General features: G+C 32.0%; 1 protein-coding gene across 2 annotated transcripts; it reads right to left on the bottom strand.

Moving 5' to 3' along the window:
- Positions 1-571: 571 nt before the first annotated feature.
- LOC117233004 (protein timeless homolog) lies at positions 572-15,617 on the bottom strand. Of its 2 annotated transcripts, XM_033492844.1 has the most exons (14): positions 15,442-15,617; positions 15,172-15,325; positions 14,913-15,093; positions 14,705-14,836; positions 14,549-14,644; positions 14,269-14,432; positions 12,622-12,739; positions 10,840-11,102; positions 10,278-10,410; positions 10,043-10,197; positions 8,572-8,705; positions 8,352-8,502; positions 8,168-8,248; positions 579-706 (listed from the first exon to the last, which is right to left on the bottom strand). In XM_033492844.1, exons 1-14 carry the CDS (start codon positions 15,533-15,535, stop codon positions 601-603), a joined length of 1,962 nt encoding a protein of 653 aa, XP_033348735.1. In that variant the 5' UTR covers positions 15,536-15,617; the 3' UTR covers positions 579-600. The 2 variants fall into 2 exon arrangements, with proteins under 2 accessions (XP_033348741.1, XP_033348735.1); XM_033492850.1 differs by lacking the exons at positions 10,043-10,197; positions 10,278-10,410 and having other exon boundaries at positions 572-706.
- Positions 15,618-22,192: the final 6,575 nt, after the last annotated feature.

Raw genomic sequence — 22,192 nt, 5'->3', positions numbered from 1 at the left:
AAAGTAACGGCCACTGCTTTCAAAGTACGAAGTTTTAACTTTATCTCAAGCTCCCTACTGGAGATTGCAAATATATGTATGTCGTCTCATTTCCTAGAATCTCATTAGCGCGATATTTTGCAGAATTTAATTTAAACGATATTCGAGGTGATACGGTGATAGCCAGGAATTAAGTTGTCTTTTCGAGGACCAATTTACTACGATCGAAATTCTCATGTATATTAAGAATTTGTATCATGCTATGTGCTAAAAATTGTTGAAAATCTACAAACGGAAAAGAGAGATTACGACTAACGATGCTTTCACCTCCGTTTCAAGGTTAAAAAATATTTTCAAATGCGTGCCGCGATGATAACAAATTTTGTTTCTAAGTATGTATATTAAGTATGTATATGTAAGTATGTATATTTAGAATAATTACTGTGATATTTAAAAAAAATCTAAAGTGATCATGTTAGTGATATAAAATTGACAATTTTACGATTATTGAGTTTTCGTTATTTTTTAATTATTAAACAATCGACAGATTCAAATATATTCAAATATATTATATGGTTACATAAAACCAAACAAAAACACTTCACACCAGATGCAAAAATGTTACTCACCGCCCAAGTCTGCGAAGAAGATTTCCCGTAGCGCTAGAAACTCCTCCCCCGACGTAATATTAGCACTTCCGAAACTGTCGTTCTCGGGCCAGACTTCCCTGCGAAATGATTTTCTACATTCAGCCAAGATTCCTCCTACCTTATTATTACAACAAGAAGTTTGGAATCGATAATTCTATCCCTTACTAAATATCATATTGCTTATGCGTATACTCAAATGCTTTAAAGGTTCGCGAGACCTTCAAGCATTATAAAACATTGCAACTATCTTTTAAGTAGAACCGTACTGTATTATACGTACAACACACAAAGAAAATATATTTCATAGAAAATTTAGTTAATTTTCTACTACAAAAAGAAACAGATATATTGTTAAATCAATGCATGGAAGAATATACAATTTCAACTCAAATCATGAAAACGACCTTTACTAACGAGATGTAACTTTCTTCTGAATTTTAAACTAAAATACACTCCAAGAATTATCCGGGGAAATTGTAAATATGGAAAATTAAAAATATTCCATGGCTGCAAAACTTCCCCGACACGGTCTTCTAACATTTATGCGAACGTGGCAAAAGAAGTAACACGTATATTGCGGAATGAGATTAGCGTGAACAAAGCGAGACACTTAATGACGTGTTTCATTATCTTGAGTAGCATACGTAGCAAAGACACGGAAGACGAGACGATGAAAAGTAGCAAAAGGGTAAGGGAGAGATAGGAGAAGAGGTCCGAGTGGCAATCTCAATGGGTCTCGTAGAAGGCTCCCTCGAGTACGAGAACCTCACCGCGATCTACGCCAACATCCGGTTGCTTACGTCAAGTGTTCACGCCCAACCCTCTATTCTTCCATCTACCTTCGGCCATCGTCGTCGTCGGTGTACATACATGCATAACGTCCACGAAGTGCCTGTGTTCTAAAATATCCAGAGGTAGAAGGTGGTGAAGTCAGCCCCGAGCGTGGAAAATGAATAAAAAACCGTACGAAGAAAGATTCTCAGGGAGACGATGGCACAGCTGCTTCGCGATCCACTCAAATTTCATTGAATTTATTCTCCAAGCTTATCTTAGAAAAAAAAACACTATCTCATAGATGTTTTCGTTCAATGCAAATCTCAATAGAAAACGATGTTCAAAATTTTCTTTCGTTACTTGTAGATCCACTAAGAAGGAAAGGAAGCAAGAGATAGGAATTGACATTTCAAAAGCAGGCTTGTTAAATATGAGTAATAAAACAGACTGGTAAGCTTAATTTGAAGATGAGCTGCACGAAACAAAGCTACATACTGCCTTCAGTAAACAGGGTGGAGGAAATACTAATTGCTCCGCATGAAGATCGTCCTTCATAAAACATAAGAGTCAGGAACAGAGAGAGCGAGAGAGAGAGAACCTGTCCGTTTTACGAAAGTTCTATTCCCTGTGAGAATCCAAAAGCATCAAGGAAAGGGGAAAGTCCTTGTACGTGACCAGAGGACAAAGCTAAAATCACGCCTTCACCTTGACGGAACACTCATGAAAAAGGGTGTAGTTAATGGCGGAAGATTCCTAACCCTGTGCTAGATGGTGGCTGGCTTTTCAGGAAGTCTTCGCCTGCCTTGAATTTTCATTAAAAAACTGCTGCACGTAGAAATATTCTGAAAGGAGAGTATCATCAAAGAGAACGCTAGAGACGACGAAACGTGATTGGACAACGAAGTCGACGTTAGAAGTAGACGTGCATAGTGGCACACTATTTGCCCGATAAATATAGCTACCCTGTTTCAGAATTCCAGCTTATCATGTTACCATAATAATACCAATGAATGGTACTGTCATTATGCGAGCTTAGCCAAATCAGCATTCTCCGGGGCTTGCACTCTCCTTATTCGAGTTGCTTGTTACAGTATAGATTGTACGATACAATATAAAGAAGATAATTCTTATACAGTTAGTATTAGTGGTCTTAATCATTCCGTGCCATTTATTTTACCGAAAAACAATCGCATAATTATTAATATTAAATTATCTATTTAGTTACACAAATCTACATAAAAGAATTTTCCTTTCCATAAAAGAATTATCTTTTCCGGCAACTATATTAAAAAATAGCATTGGCTACTTAAAATTGTCTTCGTCAATATCTCCACTTCTTCTACATAATACAAGGACTAATAAAGAAACATAATGTACAAGCATTAACATCTATGAACACTGTCATGTACGCATTGCCAAAAACGTATTGCAAAACACATCTCATTTTCCCTACAACAAAACCTAATCCGTTTATGGAGCATGTCAAGCCGCAGGTCAGGAAAGTCTGGCTACTTTCGAGAGTGCAAAATCCCTGACTTGGAGGGAGAATCCAATAAGCGGGTAGGAAAAGGGTGAAGATGCAGAAGGAGGGAGTCGAGGAGAGAAGGGAGGTTACGTGCTGTCCCCAGGGCAGAAGAAGTGGCTCGTATGGGGTCGCTGCTGCTGGCTGTCTGAATAGAAATCCAGTACCATACAATCCCCATTATCCCCCGATTTGAAGTCCCGCGACAATGGAATCTCTCAGACGCGCCTCAACCAACCTCCCAATCCCATCGTCCGAACTACCTCCTTTGCCAGACACGGAACGAATAATTTCAACGCGTCAATTTTCGCCCTTGACACTCGAACATTCAAGACCAGGTTCATCTCTTAGTTCGAGGTCAGAATAGCACAACTTATCGGAGGTAGATTGGCTTTGTTCAATTCGAAATCGAAAAATGCTTGAAATTAAGTTATTCAAGGCTCGAATCGCTCGTAACATAATTACAAATTGCTAAATCCCTAATTTAGAACAATAAGAAAGATGTATATAACAAAGAATCGATCCAAAAATACTACAGATAGTATCATCCTATAAATCTAGACGATTATCAATAAAAAGCATATTCTACGACCATTATATTATATTTTTAATCAAATAAAATCGTAACAAAATTCTCAAAATAATAATCCGGCAATGTTTTAATTTGAAAAATGCAATGCAAATTAGGTGAACATTGTAATTTCATCCATGTATCTAATTTGGCAATTTTCATTTGCTTCTAATTACAGCGGTAGAATCTACCCTTCAAACCAAAGAAAATTCCAACTTTTAAGACGCAAATAAGACCGTTGATTATTCGCCTTACTCCTCCTCGTTTAACACGAAAAGGGCTAAAAGCTACGCTTCTTCTCCTTAATTATCCTGCGACTTTGAGTTATCCAAGCCTGAACCAAAGTCAGCACACTTTGCCGGTGGCACCGATGCAGATGGTGTAAGTAGAAAATTAGAGGATTTGAGTCAGTATCTAAACGACGAGAGTATTTGCTAGGCAAACGGAACGCGATCACTGGAAACTCTCCATGCTTCTCAAGGGCAAGCTGTACCTGTGCTACGTAGATATACGAATAAAAGGAAATTCAAAGCATTATACTGTTTACCGTAATACCACCAGATTATCAGAAATGTGTTATTAATATCTCTTATTCCGAGCCTACCTCTATATGCTACATAGTCAACAGTCTGCTGCTTCCTTTTATCCCGTTGTATGCACAAGGTCGGCATGAACCAGAAACTTCCATTGTGTACCGGCTATGGCAAAGCTTACCCCATAAAATGGACGATGGAATATTACGAACAATCTCCTAAAGTACTACGTAGAAGTACTGCGGTGATGATACCGCCTAAAGAAAAATCTGTAGGAAGGGCTATAACTCCCTAGCTTTACGAGAAAGACCGCTCACGATGAAGCAGTTTTTTGTTTCGGCAATTTTACTCTAGTGCCTTTGAGACGTGTGTTAACTGCAACGAAAGCTCTTTAACTTGCACGAAATCTCATTCACTGAAATTAAGATACTTCTTCAACGTGTCTTGAAGTAATTTTAAGATCAGAAAGAACTGCGTAATTGAAAATCCTTTTAGCTAAATATATATTACAAAGTTAATTAGCGGGTAACTTGCCATGAAATGCAATACACACAGGATAGATGAATATCGTATTCGACAAAAATGTTATTAATCTAGTAACTAATTGTAAAAATAGACTTATAACCGGCGTACTGTTATAAAAAAGAAACCCTTTGTATGCAACGTGAATACAAAGAACTCGTTTCCGCATCAACGAGTTCATCGACAAAAGAGGTATTAATCTAGCAATTAATTGTAAGAATAGATATAACTGACGCACTGTTATAAAAATGAAACTCTTTGAAGGCGAAGTGAATGCAAAGAACTCATTTTCGCGTCAACGAGTTCATCTCCAAAGTATACTGCTCCCGCGAAACCATCGAAGCGGCGATTAAGGCTACCAGCCAGAAGGATCGATGGAACGGAATGGAGAAACAACTTAACGAAGGGAAAAGACTCGTGAGTATATTTAGAGACAGAACACTTCAAAGGGACAGGGTTCAGTACCGCTTAGGACTCATTGAGATGAACCAACATGCATTGACATATTTCAAGAACGGACCATCCCTTTCAGATTTAATGCAATGTAAATATCAGTGGAAGAGTAAACACTTGCCAGCTAGCCAATTAATTGGCCCAGGCTTCTAAAGAAAACGAACGCTGAAAAAATCAAATGTTTCCATGAAACAGACCTCTCTGAATAATTTAATATAAACACTTCGATTAAATGAGCGACAGTCACTAACACGAGCTTTCAGTACTGAATACATTCGATTCCTTGCATATTCGATATCTTGTTCTTAAAAAGTACTACCGACATGTTGCATGAAGTTAATATGGCATATCTTCTTCCTCCATTCAACAAAGAATTCATTTAGTCAGTTGAACGAAAATAAAAGAATGCATAACTGAAATGTCTGAATACTTACAAGTGGCAAGTTTAAAGCGTAAGAAATAATTATCACTAAGGGAACTAGGATCGTTTAAGTTAATTATTAATTCCCACACACAGTACATTTAGCATGTCGCAACTTTGGCAAAATAAAACTTTAGCAAACCACCTACGTATCTATACAATATTACAGATGTTCCGAACCACTCAGCTCGTAGCTGTAACGTATATTTTATACTCAACCACGAAAAAGGTAGAGATTAGCAAGAAAACCGAAAACCATTTTGTTGAATACATTGGGAAATTCTCGCCTCTGGCTTACGGCATATAAATCAATGATTGGTCGACTACAGAGATGCTGTGAGTCAAATGCGAAGAAATTTCGCCGCGTGTGACCTGTCATCAACCTGAATGCTATTTTCAGCTCAGTGGCTCTTATTCATCTCTTCGCATAAATGACATTTTTAGCCCTGAGCATTGTTCATATCCACATCAAATGGAGTTAAAAAATCGCTTTTTGTATTCGCAGGTTAAGCATGAAAGACAGCAATGCAATTAAATACTTCCCGTAACTTTATCAACTTTTCATTCTAGCGATTTGTCTAAAATCGATAATAATTAAGCTATTCCTGTGAGTAAATTACGTAATATAAAATTGACATATAGGGAAACTCATTACTATGCAATAGTATGTACATTATGAATAAATATCGATGTGATTAATTACAGCCATGTAAATTGTAATTACATACATGTTTACATTCAATAATATTGATATAGGGTGATATCAAACCCTGTTTCACAAGATATTATTAATTATTATAAAATTATTCAGGAGAAAATTCTTGAGATAGAGAATAGAATGGTATACGAACTCTCTAGTTTTCAACAGATTTTGTTTAATATCTTAACCCATAAATTTGTTCTCTGCTTATTCACAAATATAACTAAAATTTGTAATACTATTAATAACATTATTGCTTTAAAAAAGACAACTTACGCAATACAAATGAATTTTATAAGATATGATAATACATATGTATAAGATAGTTCTTAAATTCATAAAAAACAATGGCTAAAATAAGCGACTAAATTAAAGACAATTTATATCTATATATGTCATGAACATGTACCTTAAATGATGCATATCACAGCTCTTACAAAGAAAGATCAAATTTTGTTATGTCTTAATATGTATTATGCATAATATGTATCCCAGATAACACGTACACGATTTTTGTCTTTAACACAACAAACTGTCAATGTATTAAAAAGGTGTTTAAAGGCTTAAGTTGTTCCAGAGGTGATTAAAAGTTTATCTCACGGTACGACGATATCCAAGATCGTTGCATGGTGTGCAATAACTAGGAACTTCTAGCGCGATATGTTGGCGGAACTAACCACGCCGCCTTATATTTGTGAAATGAAATTAATCCCTTTAATGCGATTGAAGAGGTACTTCATACGCTGAAGTCAATTGGGCTATTAAAATTATGAATGTAAACACACCATAAGAAAGGAATCAATATTAATTCTTTAACTTCTACTATTTATAATATTAACTCTAATTTCTACAAACACTGTAGTACAATATATTATATTAAATCTGACTCATTATACTTTATTGAAATACAATGTATTACAAATACATTACCATTATTTCATATTAAATTATTGTTCAGGCTGCAATATTTGATTGAATATACTAAATAAATGATGAATGATGAATATACTAAAATCTCTTAAGCTAATGTTTATTCATCGATTTGTAATAAGTTGCAAGAAATGAGTGATGGTCAACTGTAAATTGTCAATCAAAAGCTTTTCCACATAAGAAAGAAAGATTTCATTATAAATAAAATTTCGGACAGATCAATTAACTCCAGGCTATGAAATAACAGTTTAAATATACTGAGATTATTTTATTTGACAAATGGAAGACGAGAAAGTTACTTTCACTAATATGCATATCGCGCGCACATCAAGAAGTTACTCCCTAGAGGCAGGGCGTCATGGAAATTGATCGAATACCTTGACGCGACGGCGTGAAATAGGCCAAACTTTAATCACTTTTTTAGCACGCTCGTAGATTTTTGTGGCAAAAAGATTGTATATTCGCAAGGCATGCCACATACCAACAAGAAGGACGTGATAATATCGAATCTCTTTGTTAATAAAAACATTCCTCCATATTTTGTACTACAATTTTCCTATATATATTCACTAAAGATAACAGAAGTAATGAAATCTATACTACCACAATCGCACAAATGTTAATGCTACATTAAAGAGTCACCAAATTTCTTCTAAGCGTCAAATTTTAAAGACAACGTGTTAAATAATTACAATCACAGATATTTATGTCACTAATAAAACGTTAAGATTTTAATTACTATTTTTTATTTTTTCTAATTTTTTCCTATACAAAAATATATACGTAAAAATATGCAAATTAAAGTACAAGATGGATTATTATTATTATTTATCATTAATATATTAATTTAGTTTTTAAATTCATGCTTCATTCATGTTGTTCTCTATTCATAATTTCAATAATTTGAACTGATAATCATATTCAAGTAAGTATTATTTTAAACAAACGACAGTAGGAAGAATATTAATCGATAACAGTGACACTTATTTTAACATGTCACATTCATATCAGGATCAGTTCATAAAATAAATACTAATTATTCTATGAGATGATCTTTAAAAATACGCAACAATTTTCATAGAATTACTGTTGAAAACAAATAGTGCACTTACCTTGCTGCACGAATAAGTCCAATAGCTTGCTCCAGATCCTTCGACCGTAGTAACTTTTGGACCCTCTTCATTGCATCAACTCTGAAACCAAGGAAACAATCAACATGACATAATAAGAGTATTCTTTGCATTCAACTTCAATTTGCCAATATCGTTATAATCGAATAAAGTAACATAAACATACTTCTGATCATCTATAGGTACATCCAACGTTGCATCAAATGGTATAACTTGCGGTATCGTTCCTTCTTGCATTACAATGGATAGCTGGGGACTAACTTCGTCCCAACGTTCTTCTAAGCTTCGAACCGGAGGTTGTTCTTTCTGTACAGCTTCTATTCACGTTTGATATTAGAAAGCATGTCCTTATTTAAATTGAGAGGAAATAATATTTCGTTTCTTACTTTTTTTATTTGTTCTTTTGTGTCGTGTTGGTTTCACTTTCTGGACTATTACACTACGTTTATTTCTCCCACAATAATTGCTCAACATTTTTAAGAAGATGTGTGCTGTTGTAGTGAGATCAATCAAATATTGTCTAAAAAAAAATAAAAACGTTTCACTTAATACATACAAGGCTAATTAAAAATTAAATGAAGTGTGAAAAATTAAAAAAAAGAATAGAGTTTTTACAATTTATTTCATTAAAAAAAAATTACGAAGTTTTATTTATGTATTATACATATATACGTAGGTATATCGAGTATTAAAATGTAATAATATCTACGTATCAATTTATACCTATTTATTCGCCTCCCAATTATACTTAAATATTTACAGTTCAATAAGATTCTCATTCGAAACGTCGCGTCGCTTCAAATGAAACAATACGCGCCGTGAAATTAATACAGTTCTGTTGTATGTACAGTTTGCAAGTCGTAACATCAGCAACGAAGTTTGCTGCACCCGTCAAGTCTTGTTTTCGTCAGCGTCACTAAGACGTCAAAGTAACGACGATATCGCGGTATGGTGCTCCGACCTTACATTTCCGTAGTGGAAAACCCGTCAAACTCACGAAAAGTTGAACGGCCGTCGTCTTTTCCCATTTCGCCGGCCGGAAGGTCGATAGAAGTTGTTTATTCCAGCAAGAAGCGAAAAAGAAAAGAGGAGGACCAGACAAGAGCGAAGGGAGGACGCAATGGGAGGGGGTGCAGTCGAAAAGAAGCAAGAAAGTACGAGAAATAGCTCCCTCGTTGTTCGAGCCGATTGATTTGAAAGTGAATCAATCTGTCTGCAGTAGATAAAACTTTTAGCAAACAGTTTTTCATTTTCCACTCCTATCTACCCGATAAACAGATACCCAGAACATGAAATAGTAAAACTAACTAAATATTTCACAAGTAAATTACATCATTAATTTTCGCTATAGGATATTTAAAATCCCTGAGAAAGCATTAAACATTTATCTTTCCGACTTAAACTAACAATTTCTGAATCTTTATATGAAAGAAAAAATTTTGAATTATTAGTTGTGTAACAAGTTTGTTCATCTTTTAATCATCTTTTAACATTACATTTTGGAGATTATTATAATAGCATTACTTCTTTTAATAAATGTTTCCCATAATTGTATCATTTAATAACAGTAATATGTGATGAAAAAACAAATACATATTCCGAGCATTCAATAACGGAACTGTTTATTAATATACAAATTAGATGATAAATTTTTCATGACAGAGCAGAATTCGCTCGTGTGTAATTTATGATATTAATTGAATATTGATTGTGCCAAAAATGTTTGTTAAAAATTTCATTATCTAATCACTTAAATTTTATTAAATACAGATCTGTTTCATCTCAATGTTTGAAATACTTTTATCATTTAGCAACATTAAAATTCATGTTATGTTACAGAGAATCTTTTATACGAACCGAGACATTTTAACCTCGTCGAAACAGAGAAGGAGAGAAAGAATCGTTTCCCGATATTCCGGAACATAAAACACGTTACTCTTAATAACCTTGCTGGATTCTCTAACACCACGATCTGTACTTTGATCCATTGCCATTAGAGTGTACAGAAGTTCCTATAATAACAAAAAGAAAAAACATATTTCGTTCCGTGCATCTATCAAACGAAAACAAATATCAATACTCGGTTCCTCACCTGATACGCTTTCAATGCTAAATGTAATCTACGAGACCAAAGGGGAATTCTCTTTTTGTCAGTAATTATCATCTCGTAATAATGATCCATTTGTCTTTGTACTAAATGAAATACTTCCGTGGATATTGTTTCGCTGTTGATAAATTAGTAGAAAAAACCAAACATACAAACATACAACAAAATACAACGATACATTAGTCTCTAATTTTTGATAAATTCTTAAAAACAAACTTTAAATAATAAGAAAAACGTCATGTGTATGTATGTACGTGTGAGATCACAAATTGCTAACATTTCTACATGCTTCGAATGATAATGAGTGTTCAACGAGCACTGGTTGGAAGGAAAATTTAAATCCCAACAATACATGTTGCTTAAAGCAGAGCACGTAAAGGCGCTTGCACTGAAAATAGCTAGAAAATGTTTCTCAAAGACAAGAATCTAAAGAGAGCGACGATGCGTAAAACGAGTTCGAAAACTATCTCTGTTTCCTTTCTTCAACGTTTATTCTCTGAAAATGTACCTTCTTTTATTACGAAATAAGGAAATTCTACCGACTTACCTCACATATTTTACTTCAAACTTGTAATGGCGGTTGAACTCCATGAAAAAACGCAAGGCCCATAAGTAACAAGTTGTTTCAGATTGATTGGTTTGAGCTCCGCTGACTATACAGGACTTTGCGTATTTCATTACGGGGTTGTAAGCAGCATTCAAGAATTCTATACAAAATTCTTTCAAAATGAGCCTCACACTCAATGCAGATGTACGTTCACCCCTTGGATCCCACATGGGACGTTTGTTTTTCGGTTTTGACACTTTTTTCTATGTAGCATTGAAATCAAAATATACACTATTATTATTATGTATTTAAAATTATGTTACACAGATCTATATACTTATCATTATTATTAATTACATAGATATTATACGTTTTATTCAGGATCGACAAGAAAGAATTGAAAACATGTGTATTAAATATTTGACTGTCTGAAAACAAACTTCATCACAAATGTTTTATCGTACCAGTATAATCCTTTTTAAATTGATGATAATGTAACGAATATATCTTATTGCGCTAATACTAAATACTAAATACTGGAAAATACTGCACTAAACACTACATTTAACAATGTATTGTTCTGTATCCAATATTTTATATTACATCAATAAAGAAAGATAAACAAGGTATTCAACGCAATAAAATTGTCACCACAATTCTTTAGACGTTTAGATAAGTTGACAAAAAATGTTCTAGATAAAAATTAATTGATACTGAACCAACGGCAAGCTACAATATAAAAAGAAATCAACAAAATTTGTTATCTAGATACTTAAAAAGTGAAACGACTATTTTCAAACAGTGGAAGTACCCCAGGTTTTACTGAACAATTCTTTTGTATTGCAGTTTGTTATCAATTAAGTACTGAACTTTTGCTCAGAACATTCTTTTTCAAATTATCAAAAGCGTCTAAAAAGTCTTGGTGATTGTTACATTGTAAAAATCCATTATATCCTAATCAAAATTATATTATAGAAACAAAAAATAAATTGCCCGTTATATTAAACTTCTAACCATTCTGTTAAACTAAACTTAACATTTTGTTGTATATTTATAACGGAAAAACTTCTTTTTAATCTAAAGTTATAATAAAATCATATTTTGTAACCTTTATTACAAAAGATTAGCGAAATAATCTATGGAATACAACTTTGTTTAATAGATGACATAGACTTTATGCTTTTCATTGTTTCTATATAACAATTTAGAAGGGATCAGAGAAGGGAAGGGATCAAGAGAAGGAAACTGGTGGAATTCCATAAAAGATATGGCAGAAGTCACTGATCGCCTCAATTCGAGATAGCCGTCAGGCATGTGACCCAGTAGATTTATAACAATTCATAATGAAACGAGCTACGAAAAAACAAGCTAGGAAAAGTTTGTCTTCAAATACGGATGTTCTGCGAAGGAAACGGTAATAACGATGTAAGAAGGAAAAGGATCGTTTTATAGTCGAGCGGGACACAAGAGACAAGAGAAAAGGAGGAGAAACGTCCGCGAAAAGAGCACTGACCTAGTTTTAAATGTTTCAGCACCATTAAGCAAGGAGCCAGTTCTAATTACGCGAGGATAGCCTTAATTAACAACCGTATTTTCATTCAAATCCACCCAGCCTTCATTCCTACTTATTCATTAATGAGAGCTACCGTTGGAAACCAAAGATTAATTGAATTGACCATTTTCTGGTTTGACGTTTATTTCCTTTATTTGGAAACAGAAACAAAAAAGGAAATGAAAACCATAACAGAATCGTTTCATATCAATAACGGCTGCAGTAATTACCTTATCTTGGCCGAAGTTTAATGCCTCGATCTTCTGGTATGGTTTGTGACATAATAGCTGATTTTCTCCAATGGCTTTCATATTTTGCACAACGTAAGTTCCACCAAAATGTGAATGTCTAAACATATTATTAGACAATTAACGAAAAGATTGTTGCGTATACCTGATTATAAGTAAAACGAAGTAAATTGTTTGATATAAAAAAGAACCTATTACTAAAAAAAAAAACCCACCCCCAAAAAAAATCCCATCAATTTTATCTATGACTTCTGAAAATCTAATCAATAGTACGGAAGGCGGCTGTCACTAGCAGGTAGTTTGCTAAACGAGGAAGATGCATTTTCTTCCTCGCACATTTATTTGCGGCAGAGAATCGTCTTCGATTTCTTGTTTTTATTATTCTTGTGTAATCGGTTCATTATATCAACTACAATAGATACATAATTTAAGCATTAACAAAATCAGAGACTGAACTAGAAATATTGAAAATAAATTTATTTATTGTTTATTTAAAGAAAGATGTGAATATGTGAATACTTGACAAATATTAGAAAAATTCAAGTTTCTAAAAAATTACAAATAACCATCTGAAATATTTAAATTTTATAAAATTTCTGATATCTAATTTTTACTAATTTTGATTAAATACGTTCTAAATCAATGATACATTTTTCAATTTTGCTATTTTTTAAAGCTTTTATCTTTGAAATATTGAACATAAAATCCTGTTTTGGACGGTGCCATTTTGTCGCTTGTGATAGCATTGTCCATCGATTCATAGGGTGTGAGAGAAAAGATCAATCTCTCTACCTCCTTTGATTTCTTTTCAAGTTGCAAAAAGCTTTCTACGGAAAATAGGGGAACATAGCAAAAAGATGTGAATAATGCACGACACAAGAATAAAACACGTGCACTCCCCAACAAGTGGGTAAAAGCATCTATTCAAATGGTGCGTGGTCTTACTTAAAAAAGTGGGTCAGTTTTATTACATATGTAGTACTAGGAATAAATTATGTTTCCTTAACAATGTCCCTTAAGTGGTATTAATCGTCTGTTTATCCTGTTATATTCACAATATTATTCGTGCTCAATTTTCTTATAAGTATGTTAAAATAACTTGTCGTCCGAGCCATGGATATTCAGCGAAATGTGTAATTAAATTTATGTGTAAATAATTGTAATATGTTTATACAATTTGCAATAAAACCAACTATTTACACCTTACATATAGGAACGATCAGTTTTCAATATTTAAAATAATAAAAAAAATAACATACTATGTTCGTAAATGCTTGATTTACAATAACTTAGTTGTAAATATAATCACTTACTAAAACGAAATATTCACAAGCAATATCTTCAAAATTGTTTCGATGTATTAAATAAACTATAGACAGATTAACTAGAAGAGTATGAATATTATTATTTTCTTTTATCTAGTCCTTTAACATACTTTTTAAAACTATCTAAATACGTAAATGAAGAATAAACTGTTTTTATTGCATAAAAATTGAAACAAATAAAAAAGTAAAAATAATATATATATATATATATATATATATATATATATATATATAGAGAGAGAGAGAGAGAGAGAGAGAGAGAGAATAAAGAATAATATTAGAGAATAGAGTTAATTAAACTTACCTAGCTTCTGCATATTTTCTCACTCTTTCTATCTTTTTCTCCTTTTCTTTGAGTCGAGCTGCTAAAAGTGTTTCTTCATCCTTTTCTTTTTCGCTAAGACTACGTTGCAAGCCGGACCTCGCTAATTCACTCGCACTTTGATCGCGAAGCATTAACGATATAATCTAATAATATGCAACGTATATAAGACATGAGTAATTATTAAAAGTTAAATTATTTCGGAGAAAAAATAAAACGTTTGAAACAATATAACCACATTTTAATATAATCGAGCACATACCTCTAAAACTTGCAAATGATATTGTTGTTCACTTCTGTTACTAGCAATAAATACTAACAAATCAACAATTCCTGATGTATTAAGTGCATATAAAACCTAATGAGCAGAGAGTATATAAAAATATATTCTTATGCAATCCTACATTCAATATCATACCTCATCATGAACTGTAGCATCATTATCAACACGTTTTTCATTTTCATCTGGGAGAATTTGCAAAACATTTCTAATAAAAATAAGTATCCTTTCAATGACCATTTCGTTTTCTTCCCCCCTTTCTACATTATCCTATAAGAACAAAGGGATTGTATTGTTTCTTTATTTCTAAATATACACATAAAATCTACAAACTTAATAAACTTACTAGTTTAAGAATTTTACTTAAACGATTACTAAGTATTGTCCATATACGTCCATCAATTAAAGCTACTTTATATGACTGTGTATATGCAACTAGTTTAAGGTATATAGTACGTTGCATTATGTCAGTAGGAATTTGTTCATTAAAAAGCAGCACAACTGGACTTGTTATATTAATAATTAACCTAATTAAATCAGATGTTATTAGAGTGAAATAATATATAGCAAGTTACAAAATATATTTTGAATAATTTATTACTTGCCTTAGTAATACATCCCAAAGTTCAAGTTTATCGTAATGGTCAACAAAAATTTTTATGAGATCAGTTTGAAGTACTTTTGTTTGACCAAGAAACTGACGTACAGTATGAGATTCATCGTCTCTTCTTAAATATTTGATAAGATCCTTTATAACATCTATTATGAAATTAATAACTTTAATAATATTTCTTTGTATCGATGAATTAAGTTTTGACTAACTCATGAATATTTAGTATACAAGATACACATAAAAAAGTAACAACTACTTTTACCTAAACAGTAATTGTCTAAATGATACTTGGATCCATCATAATAACCAAGTGCAGCGCACGTAGCTGCAAGTTCAGTAGATAGGTAATCTGACATGATTTTATTTATAACGGATTATAAAGTATGTATATATTCCTTTCTATTGAATTCTAAACATTATTATTCAAGTGAATTGTTAGATCACCTGCAATAAACGACATATTAGAACTATTAAAATGAAACTATAGCTTTATTACTGAAATAGCCAAAATAGTGTCAAATAATTACAATCCCATAATTGTAATAAATGTAAATGTTATAAATCAGTATTTTAAATTTTGTACTAATAACATTAATTTCTATGGATATATTTAATTAAATTTATGAATCTTAAACATATTTTACTTTTATCACATATTCAGTAAATCAATATTATAAGCAAACCAATGCTGTTTTTTTAATTAATACGTGAAACAATACCATAGTTTAACCTTATTTACTATAATTAACCATAGTTTACAATCACCATAATTGTGTTTTTTATGTCTATTCGCACGATACTAATAACCGGCGTGCATGGCATTTGAGGTTAACTTTGGTTTGTTAACGAAAACAGAATAAAATAAGTTATTAACAATGTCATTATTAACACTCACGTGCGTAGTGAAAGTCTGGACTAACGTAATCATTGCCACTTATCGCTACCAATTAAAACACTCACTACACTTAATAAGTACAAAAATAATTACAAGCACGGACACGTCAAACGCGCAACAGGTAATGAGAAATGCGCGGGAAAATGTTTCCTATGCTTTTACGAAATTGGCCGATAGAGTGCTTTCGATTCCTACTGAACTAAGAATGAATAATTGCGATTTCTTGACAACAATATAATAACTTATTTGATAGAAATGTACAAATACTTTTTTATTATTTGCAGTAACAGAAGAAGGAACACCTTCGGTAAGTACAAATTATTTATCAATTTAAGAGATAATTATTTAGTAAAAAATGATAATATTGTTTAAGAAATTAAACTACATAAAAGGTAAATGTGTAACGGTTACATATATTCAAATTTAATACGAAATATATATTTGTTTAATAAATGAATTTCTATAATTTTATAATGTTTTCTAGAAACATTATGTCATTTGCGAAAATATTTGCTCTTCGATTAATTTATTTAGAGGTTATCCATAATCTGCCGCTCCTTCTTGTATTTTCATAAAAATAAAGATTACATCTTTCTATGTACGTATGTACCTAGATTTCGAATCGTTAGATTTTTATTTTAATTAAGAAAATTTTAGATAAATGGATAAAAAATAATTAAAAAAAAATAAGTTAAATGAACTTGCTTAGTAATTAGATAAAGCTAAAGCTATTATGTTAGCTTAAAGTCTTAATTAAGAATTTATGCAGAGCTTATCATTAAATGTGTATATATGTATGTAAAGTTTAGTGTCTAGTACAAGATATTCAGTAATCAATTATGAACGTTGTATTAAATACGAACAGAGCATCATTATATGAAAGTTATGAGATTCTAAGCAATATATTAATTATAACGTTTAGAAATGTTTGACTCTCATATTATCTTGTACGATATTGTTAAAGTGTGAAAAATAAAAGTTAAGTATTGTCATTATATTTAATTAATAGACAAATTCAAAAATATACAATTGATGTATTTTACATCGTTAGTGCTAAGTAAATTGATAAATTTCAGATTTATACAGCAATATATGTACAATATTTTTAATTTATTGTCATTTAGATTGATTCAATATCATAAATTTAAGAGTACATATATGTAGAGCTTTTTTCTTATTTTTTAAAAACGTAGGACGTTCCTTCCTTATTCTATTGATAATTAATATACATAAATTTTTATATATGTATTCGGATTGAGAGAAAGACGAATTGGGACTCTATGGTAGATACATTAATTATATTTAATTTGTATTCGCTTATTGAGAAGATTTCGAAATATTTAAGAGACACATCATTATTAATCAGAATAGTTTTCTTCATATTTTAAGATTGCAGGCAATTTCAACGGTGATTCCGTACTTGAAACCCCTGTACTTTTCTTACTTGCAACTTCAAAGTAGCAATTTTAATGAGGAGTCCTTTTCCTCATTGAGCATTTAATTAATTACTTCGAAATGAACGCGCTTTGAACTTGTAAACGTCGGAGGTACTTAAAACTTTCTGTAGACTCATCCGAAAGCAAAAAATTCTCGTTGATATCGCAAAACGATCGATAAAAAACATGGGTCGTGAAATCATTGCCTTGTTGTCCTTCTGGAAAATATGTTTCACGAACTTTGAAGCGTATTAAAGTTTCGGTTAGAATTCGTTTCATGGCATTTTCTTGTTTCCACGTGAATGACATGAAAGGAGACGCAAGGGTTCCATTATTTCGCTATAATACCGTGAATCGCGCTTCACGTAGAGCAATCTGCGGTAGATATTGTCCACGAACGAGGAAAATAAAGCCATAAATTCAATTTCGTTGCCCGACTATACGAAAAAGGGTATAGGGAAGATGCTCGAAAACTTCGCGATGAGAATACGACATAGACGAAAGCAATACGAGAAGGTTGTGCAAAATCGAAACAAAGAGGGACAGATTATTAGAGAAATGGAAGTACGAGGGGTGGCAGGTATTGTACGTTAGGAGAAATATAGAGTACAGAAGGGATCGTGTTTGACTGCCGTGGGACAAACATGCGGTGACTAATCAATATCATCGACCCTATTTGGGTCAATAGGTTGCCACTATCAGCCATTTATTTGTTATAACACATCAACGCTCTCTCTTATTTGTTTATTTTGTTACGTTTGGTTTTTATCACCTCCCTTTGTGCTTATCTCTCGGATCGAATAAAATGGACAACCAATTTTCCGGATACACAGTTGTCAATCTTTCGATATCGCATTCATTCTTGTACGAGCGTATATATGTTCGAATATTTAGAATAACAATATAAATCATACGTGATTGCATGGACTTCGATATTGCATCTAGATATCTCATGCAACAAAAAATAAATCGTGTTCGAATTTTGCTAGGTTCGTGACATCTTAAATTTAAAAATTTCGCAGAACTATTTCATGAAACTATCGTATAACTATTAGGTTATGCACGTACTAGCGACAAGTTGTCTTTCTCGCTGGCATCAATCAAAATTTCAATTTCTCCTCCTTCTACTAACGCCATATATTACAAATATAAGTATTGAAGCAACAGTTTTGTCACTAGTGCGCGTATGGCGACAGTTACATTTTTTTCCTCTTTCTGCCACTATCATATTTCTTCCCTGTTACTACTATACCGGAGGATACAATTCAAATAATAAAACAAATTTGAAGTAATTTAATGTGGAGTATAATAATAACGTAGCAATGGCTTTTTCACGAAATATATATTGAAACGCGAGAGAAATGGATAAGAAAGTTTCTATTTATATCAATATTATTGTTATAGAATCTTATTTATTTTATTGTTTAAACGATATGTTTTGTCCTTTTAAATTATCCACAGATTTCAAGATCAGAATTAATTATTTTGTGTTAGAGTACACAAATTATATTGTCATATTGAATAAAGTGAAATTCTAATTTGTAGAAATATTATCTATTTGATAAATTATGAGATTCTTCCATGAACAGTATCACATCGTTCGTAACTTTTATTTGACATTTATCATTAGTGTAATATCGTGATATAATGTGTTTACAAAGAGTGGACAATAGAGATGTTAATCAGACAGAAAAAGACGATTGTTGTTCAACCTGAACTATTCACGCCAAACGCACAGAAAACAGCGCAATCCACACTCTCTCGGCAACGCCACTCGCAACCTCTGTCTCCGCTCGACTCGCACTCTGCTTTTCGACTAACGCTCTGGCCGTTGCCGCATTCCGTTGTCTTTTTCCTAGGCCCACCGCACACGTGTTCTGCAAACGCTCGTGGCCAGGGTCACGTAGGTCTTTTCCACGAAACTATGCACTTGAAAAGACCGATGACACATTGATGGGCCCGACGGCGCCTCGGCTCTCGCGACATTGTTCATAGTTCGCCCGATATTTCTTAGGCCTTTCGTCCACGATACTACATTAGTATAAACATTACACTTCATTTTTAATTTTAAAATACATCGAGTGCATGTATGGGTATATAAATAAAAGTTCCTTAAGTGATATCGTTTGATTTACATAATATCTATCTATAGTGTTAATAAGTTCTACAACATATAATTATAGAAAATCAGTGTTTCAGGATATTCAATTCACAATGTATGTACTGTTCACGTTCTAAGGCAATCGCGTTTCGTTTAAGCTTATTTCATTAAACCAAGGTAATAGTGCAGAACTCTATATTTGAACTTAAGAGATGTTCCGCAGTCTACTTCGTAGTTTACTATGGAAAACTGTAAGTCTACCTGCTGTGAGAGTTGGCAGTTAAATGTCGTGTGCATAATCTACTCGTTAACTAGTTAATTTAGTTAAGTTTCGTAAGTTTCGCCGTGCGTAAACATAACTGTCTAGCAAACGAGTGAGTTGGAAGCGGCAAATTTAGTCAAGCCGAAATAAAGCGATTGTGTTTCAGAGCTATGAGCTATAAGCGACGAGAACTCTTTACGATTCCCAACAGTATGGAAGCATCTGAATGTTCGTTACGTGAAACTTGTTAGACACAAAATGGCTATTAATATGCGCTTAACTTCTGGAAATCCAACTACTTTTCATTGACTATAACGTGGCGGTGGAAACTTTGATATTAATCTCGGCTAACAAGAGTAAAACGCACGACACGAGGTGAAGTGCTATTTTCTGTTATATTTTATTAAAACGCGAAAAAAAGGAGAAAAGATATGACTTAATTAATTGTGTAATTTACAATTTCTCTTAATTTAAATAAAATTCTTAATTTTGAAATTATTTTCATTTTTCTTTCATTCCGAGTAATCAATAATATAGTTTGTTCATAATGTTTCAATTCTCAGAATTAATACGTGTTTTCATAACGTTTATCGATTATAAAATTATCTTACGTATACCTGTGATGTTTCTTGAATAAATACGGTTACGTTTGAACTTTTCTCAATTTTCTTCACTAGACACAAATACGCATTTCACTTTTGACACCTTTCTTCTTTTAATTTTATCTCATTGCATAGTTTCAATAGTATCGTATATATGTATAATGGTGTTATTTCCACCTTGATTCTATTTATTCGCATACTGTGAATTTTAAAAGAAATCTTTACAATCAAATCTTGGGAGAAGACTGAATAAAATTAAATTAAGATTAAATTAGTAATGAAGTGTAATGTCCACAGTTTCATTCAGTTTAATATAAGCATTATCTTATGGCTCATTTATTACACCTGTAAAAATATTACTACATCCAAATTTTAATAAAAATTGTAAGAATCTCTTTCAAGAAAGAGGAATTTTTAAACAAGAATAATAGCAATTAATTATAGAAAATCACTTTCCAGAACATAACAGAGTTGAGTAAATTTTAGTTTATTTATTAAATTCAGTATTTCAATTCAATATTTAAAAAACAAGTAATATGTGTATTTTCAAAATTTTATTCAGTCATCTGTATACTGATTAATACCACACAGCAAACATAACAACAAAATTTTCAATCAGTGTTTTCAATTACTAATGAGACCTTCAATTAAAGGGATTTGTACCTATAAAATCGGCTTAAGAATGTCTGCATCGAGAAATCGATTATTTGTCGACAAAGGATTTTGGCTGTTGGTATTAAATGTAACATAGAGAGTATTAAAATTTCTCTTTTATACAAGTAAAAGGGATGAATCATTTTTCAACTTTTTCTGAAATTATTCTACAAATTCTGTTCTAAAGATTTTTAGAGCAATGGTTCGCTTATATTCGTCCATAAACACATTCATCAATACAATTATATAAAATTATCATATAATTTAGATCGTTTTGTTACCTTCTATAATTTTATAATACAAAATGTTACATGTTATATAAAAAAAATAGATGTTGATGAGTGTACTATAACTACCTTATGATGTTAAAATCAAATTTATTGAAGTTAATATTGAAATTAATTTTATTGCCGTGTTTATTGATATTACTTCAATTTACATTCCTTTGTCTTAAAATGTATATCGCTCTTTATTCATGTATCATGATCTTTCAGAGTTCCTAATATGCGATGTATCTTAAATCTATATTAGATACACATATACATACGTATTATTGAGTTTATCGCAATGTGCTAGTAACATTGAATAACGTGACTGATTTTCAATGGTTCGCCACTACACCAATGACCGCACTCTCGCAGCAGTTTCGATATTAAATCCGTATTCAAATTTCATCTATCATTCAGCTACGTTTCGATCTTGAAATCCCTTAAGGATATTTAGTTGAAGCATCGTTAGATGAGAAGGCTGCCTCCATTTTACTAATATCAGTTAATTGTAATTAAATGAATATGATAATTTGAAATGTCTAATGATCTTTATATGAATTTTAATTTAAATACATTTAAATCTATTTGGACTATACTTGTTTTTTGATCTTAAGATAAATAAAACTTATTGTGAGAGTATAAAATATTAAATAAAACTTTTTGCTATTTATTTTAGTTATTGTTTCTTTTAACTGTATAAAACTTCTTAAGTTAAAAATAAAATAAAACAAATATTAAAAAGATAATAAAAGTATAAGAAACAGATAAATTCAGGCACGTTCTCGTATTCTTGT

The sequence above is a fragment of the Bombus vosnesenskii genome, unplaced genomic scaffold, assembly GCF_011952255.1.
Source record: "Bombus vosnesenskii isolate JDL3184/JDL3185 unplaced genomic scaffold, Bvos_JDL3184-5_v1.1 scf7180000013263, whole genome shotgun sequence".
Classification (NCBI taxonomy): domain Eukaryota; kingdom Metazoa; phylum Arthropoda; class Insecta; order Hymenoptera; family Apidae; genus Bombus; species Bombus vosnesenskii.
Note: the sequence above shows the minus strand (reverse complement) of the source record. Positions and strands in the feature narration are given on the sequence as shown.